Source organism: Primulina tabacum, chromosome 1 (assembly GCF_025594145.1).
Source record: "Primulina tabacum isolate GXHZ01 chromosome 1, ASM2559414v2, whole genome shotgun sequence".
NCBI lineage: Eukaryota > Viridiplantae > Streptophyta > Magnoliopsida > Lamiales > Gesneriaceae > Primulina > Primulina tabacum.
This window is the reverse complement of record NC_134550.1, coordinates 11945906-11951905: the sequence shown is the minus strand read 5'-3', so window position 1 is coordinate 11951905 and position 6000 is coordinate 11945906. Positions and strand designations below refer to the sequence as shown.

The following is a 6000-nucleotide window of genomic DNA, read 5'->3' as shown; positions in this document are numbered from 1 at the left end:
AGAGTTGTTCAGTGCAATTACATAGCTAATTTGATTATTATACGAGCACCCAACACGTTTCAAGATCACTAGTATGGTATAATATGAGTTAAGTTGCATGTAAATTTGGATTATAAATTACACTTAAAATTACAAAATTATCCTAAATATATTTTTAATTTTTTTTAAAATAAAGTGCATGAATGATTTTGAAAACAAATATATAATCTAATTTGTAACGCATGCCGATAACACAAGGCCGGTGGGCATTGAGCGCGAGCCTCAGCAGTTTGTATAAATAGACGACTCATTTTCAGTTCATCTGAAATCTCTTTCTCCTCCCCTTTTACTGGAAGTGCAAAAAGTCACACAAAAGTTTCCGTTTTCACTTTTTGTTTTCGTGAAAGAAATCAGTTGCATCCTTGGCGCACAAGTTCGATCGATTTACGCATAAATGTAAATGCGTTTTTCCTGTTTAGATTATGCTTATGTTCCAGTTCTATATACTTGCTTACGAATGATTCTTCCTATTTTTACTCAGGTTCGGATTTATGAGTTTCTGTGTACGGATTCTGCTCCTGTCGGCGACGTTGTTCTTCGGCTATTCAGCAGCTAATAAGGTATTTTTTGTGCTTTTTCTTTCCGATTCATAGCAAAAAGGAAGGAAAACAACAAAAATTGCAGAATTACATCTTGTGGATCTGATTTTTTACCGTCAGATACGATTTTATTGTTTTTGTGAACGGTTACAGCAAGGACAAACGTGCGTCGCGAACAAAAATTGCGACTCAGGGCTGCATTGCGAGACTTGCCTGGCAAATGGCAATGTCAGGCCGCGGTGCACGCGAATTCAGCCTATCGATCCTCTCTCGAAGGTACAGTTGATATCCGTTTACAATCCAATGCGTGTCTGTGTTTGGTACTTTGGAGATTTGAAGTGTTTGATTAAGTGAGTGTTTTCCCTTAACTTGTTTTTAGCTGTGCAGTGATTGGTTTTGATGCGATCGATTTTTCAGGTGAAAGACTTACCGTTTAATCGGTACACGTGGCTAACAACGCACAATTCATTTGCTAGATTGGGAGCGAGATCTGCGACTGGAAGTGTCATTTTATCTCCGCAAAATCAGCAGGACTCTATAACTAATCAGCTCCATGTAAAACGTTTGCTTTTTTGAACCTCTCCGTGTCTCGGAATATTCTTCTGGTATTTGTATCTTGCTAGCATGTGCTGTTGCCAGATTTTTAGGAAGGGGTTATAGATTAGAAATATCTCGTATAACATTGTGGCAGTGTCATTTTGTCCATGACTTTTGTAGATTGAATGAGCATGGTGGGTTTACAGTTTCAAGCTATTTAATAGCTTTAAGACTATGACCTGATTGGATCACCATGGTAACATCGAATATAGTTTATAATAGATCAGAGGTAGCTATCATTGAGGTAATAAAATTGCTGAAATGTGAAATATTTCCTACCTTTTTTGGGCATAAAATGTATCAATTAAATACTCTCCTATTATGAAATTTTAAAACATGCTTGTCTTGTAATCAACATGGAGAGTTCTTCCTTAACATGTGTCAGTTCTATGAATTGAAAATTAAGCCATTATCCATGATGAGCTGACTCTGCAAAAAAAGATGGTGAAAACTGTTGATAAATCCTCACCAGGTTGTCGTCCATGTCAAAACGAAAACATTTAGGAATTGGAAGACTACATTTATAATATCTTAGCTAGCCCTGAGTTCATGACTTGTTTCCAGTATTCAAATGTTTTTCTCATGTTACAATTTTCCTGCACTGGTGTTAACGTGAGCTCTACTTATTCAAGACAACCTATAAATAGTCAAACATTATTGAAACCTCTGAACGAGATGATGTGATTCTTTTTTCCAATGCAATAATACTATACTAGTTACATAATACAAAACTTTCTTTGGACAAATGAAATGCAGAATGGAGTTAGAGGGTTGATGCTCGATATGTATGATTTTGAAAATGATGTCTGGTTATGTCACTCATTCGGGGGAAAGTGCTACAACTACACTGCTTTCGTAAGTATACGATCTATGTTAGATATCACCTCACTATTGGGTCGTTCATCATGAACCACTTCATTCCATTTTTTAGATGCAACATCAAGTGTACTATCAATAGACATTATATTCTTGATTTATGTCATTCTAATCTATTGATAATACATCCCAGCAACCTGCTATAAATGTTTTGAAAGAGGTCCAGTTGTTTCTCGAGTCAAATCCTTCTGAAATAGTCACCATAATAATTGAAGATTATGTTACATCTCCCAAGGGCCTGACGAATGTATTTAATGCCTCTGGCTTAAGTAAGTATTGGTTTCCTGTATCCCGAATGCCAACAAATGGTCAGGATTGGCCGAAAGTTGATGATATGGTGAGACAGAATCAACGTTTGGTAGTCTTCACTTCTAAATCTTCCAAGGAATCTACAGAAGGCATTGCTTATGAATGGAGATACGTTGTAGAAAATCAATGTAAGCCTCTTATTCAATCTAATATCTATCCCAAATTGATTTTGCCAAGTAAAATATTCGAAGATCTCTCCTTGGAAGCAGATGGCAAAGGTGGAATGGTAGCTGGATCATGTCCTAATCGTGCAGAATCACAGGCAATGAATCTAACGTCAAGGTCCCTTGTCCTAATGAACTACTTTCCAGACAACCCTGACGTGGCAACCGCGTGCAAACACAACTCAGCCCCATTGATTAGCATGATGAACACATGCGAACAAGCAGATGGCAGAAGGTGGCCTAATTTTATTGCAGTTGATTTTTATAAGGTAAGACATATATTTAATTTTTATCAAAATTTAACTCGAATAAACTCGTTGTGACCACCGAGTACCACATATTTCAAGTACACAACAATTTTTACTATGTAAACCTTGCAGAGAAGTGATGGAGGAGGAGTGTCTGAAGCCGTAGATATGGCAAATGGTCAACTAGTTTGTGGCTGCAAAAGTATATCATCTTGCAAGGTTTGCATTTCTATTGCAGCTTTCTTTATTATACCATACTTCACGAGCTTATTATAACCCGGAGCCATTGTGTTACCAACCGTGGATCGATAATCCTAATTTAGGAAAACATGACTTTCGGAGTATGTGAACCACCTCAACCGAGCATCGCTCCGGGTGCAGCAGCGAAAACCGAGACCAGTTTCGGGAAAATCGATAGCAGACCCTTCCAATTGAAATGGATGTGCAGTCTACTTCTTATATCAATTTTATCAATGTGAACACCAATATCAATGAAAATTGGTGTGACATGGCATCTTATCACGCAGAGAATATATTTTTGGAATATGTTACTATAGTAGGTGTGACATCAACTGACAAAACGAACTATTGAATTGTTAATATAAGAGTTTTAAGGCACGAGTTTGCGAACAGAAATTAAAAATATAATATTTTTTTTTTGTTATTTTTCTTTTTTGGTGGTTGTGACAAGGCTTACATATTCTTCATTTATGACCAATTCTTGATTCCTGTAAGTTTGTGAACTCATTTCTGGAGGTAGATTTGGATGCTTATATGTCTTTCAATCCAATTGTTCTACAATAGGAATATTTCGTTCCTTGTTCCATGTTTAATTATTTTAAAGACGTGGATAAATGCCCTTTTAATCGCATGCAATTATTTACATCAAATAATATTATTTTAAAGACGTGGATAAATAATATCTTCGGATCCTGCAGGGTTTGGAATATGAGATCATGCAGAACTTACTTTTGTCTTATAATTATATAATACCTAACTTACTATCTTATTAAGGAAAAAGGGAATTACATAATTTAAGGTAGCATTAACATCAATCATAAAAACGGCTGAATTTAACATATCCTTGATGTATTACTCTAATATATAACAATCAACATTTATTTATTTATTATGATGATATCGTTAGCCGCTATTTTTCGTACGTGCTATGTTAATTTTTCGTGATAACACAATAATCTACAAACCACACAAACTAGATAAACCGAACTGAACAACATGCTCGCCTGAGTAGGTATTAGCAAGGAATCACACTCATGACCATTAACAAACGTTCATCTGGTTCATCAACTTGTAACCATATTGGGGGCAATCCACATTTAGTCTTACATGTGGGTTTCATTATTTTTTTATAGAAGTCACATGTAATAATGAATAAGGACCGTTGGATACAACTTTAGGATAATACCCTAAAGCACCCGATAACTAAGTCATAAAGACATATTATTCACACTTTATGCAACAAGAAAAATTGCAATTTTAGTCCTGATATATTTTGGGTTTTAATCTTTTAATTTGTCAAATTTTGATTTTCATCCAATAATTTGAATTTTTTTGTTTTGTCCTTTTTTTGTCCGAAACCACTAAATTTACCAGATTTTCATCCAATAATTTGAATTGGCTTAATTCTTGTCACATGTGCCACGTAACAAAAAAGTAAGTGCCAAATAAATTATTTTCGATGGATTTAATGGTTTCGGGCAAAAAAAAAATCCAAATTATTTCATGAAAACAAAATTTTGATATGTTATATGACTATTAAACTCGAATAAGACCAACTTATAAGATTAAAATTGCAATTTTCCCTGCAGCATATGCTTATAAAGACAAATAATTAACCAACTAAAGTAATTAATACTCTAAGAATAACATCTCGTTAACTCATAAAAAACATAGTATTCACACATAATGTAACATGTGCTAAACACAAGTAGCTAATTAATGCCAGAATCCATGAAAAAAATTTGGGTGTTCTCAAATTTTATAAAGTTAAAATCTATACTTCAATTAATTTTGTTTACGAATAAGCAGAGACTTTGAAAATTGCAAAACAAAATAAATATATTTGAAATTCATCGATCAAATCATAAAACATTCTCAATATATAGTCAAAAAATAAACCCCAAATCTCAACCAATTGGCATGCACCTACAAGCGCATGCAACTGATTAATATCCAATCATGACAAGATAAAATGATAACTACGTATAATCAAAATGGAAAAGGCATTAATTAATTAAGCCACCGAATATATTATTTCTGCTGCTGCTTGCTTATATATTTCTTCCACTGGAAATGCATCCTGGAATTGCCCATGAATTCCATTCACCTATAAACAAGAGACTATATATTATATTTGTCAAACCAAATTTCTAGAAATTAAAATAAAATTTTAATTAATCTCGGTTTTAGTTCATCATAAAAAATATCTATAACTAAGAAGAACAGGCGTTGTGCACGTGTTCGATTTTCCCTCGAAAGTGAGTAAATATTCAAGTGAAATACATTTTCGTTCATATTGTTTAGGACCAAAACTGTTACGGTCCATTGAGCGCTAGTTTTTAACGATAAGAACCAAAATCTCATATTGAAAATACGTAAGTAGATTATGAATTAATGAATTGAAATGATATCTCTGTTGGTATAAGATATTTTGGCTAGCTAAAATTCAAAAATTGTTGAGATATGTTGTTCAACAAGAACCAAGTGCATTTAAATTCACAAGTCGATGGATCAAAAGGTACACTTACCCGAGTATGAAAGGTGTACATGCACCTATTGCCATCCGCAGAAACTTGAGCAGAAACCAATTCCAACCTATACTTCTCCATCACATAGCAAATGGCAGTCAGCAAGCCGGGCTTTCTCTGCCCGCAGACGCTGATGTGTGCGTCTCCTCCACAGATGTTCAGGGTCACGTTCGGAGAAGTCCATGTCTTGAAGACGGGTGGACCCGAAAACATTGACAGGCTCCTCGGGTTAATCATTTTTGTTGATGGTTGATCAGCTAAGAATGCTTCTCTTGATCGAACAGCGGGCTTTTTTTGGGTAGTTTTGGATCCATGAAGCCTTTCGAGCTTCTGTTTCTCGAGTTTCTCGAGTTTTTGCTGCATATTCTTTATGTAGTTTACCGCTTCATCAACTATGGTGGATTTGTCCGCCTGCATGCATAAAATATATATGATCACTCATCACTCAATAAATTCATAA

General features: G+C 34.8%; 1 protein-coding gene across 2 annotated transcripts; it reads left to right on the top strand.

The window, feature by feature from the left end:
- Window positions 1–244: 244 nt before the first annotated feature.
- On the top strand, window positions 245–3508 carry LOC142517949 (PI-PLC X domain-containing protein At5g67130-like). 2 transcript variants are annotated; one of them, XM_075620495.1, is made up of 9 exons: window positions 245–435; window positions 521–599; window positions 732–854; window positions 996–1133; window positions 1932–2030; window positions 2185–2488; window positions 2570–2793; window positions 2905–2991; window positions 3096–3501. In XM_075620495.1, coding segments are annotated over exons 1-9 (1212 nt in total). In that variant the 5' UTR covers window positions 245–433; the 3' UTR covers window positions 3252–3501. The 2 variants fall into 2 exon arrangements, with proteins under 2 accessions (XP_075476610.1, XP_075476603.1); XM_075620488.1 differs by having other exon boundaries at window positions 2185–2793; window positions 3096–3508.
- The last annotated feature ends 2492 nt before the right edge of the window (window positions 3509–6000 follow it).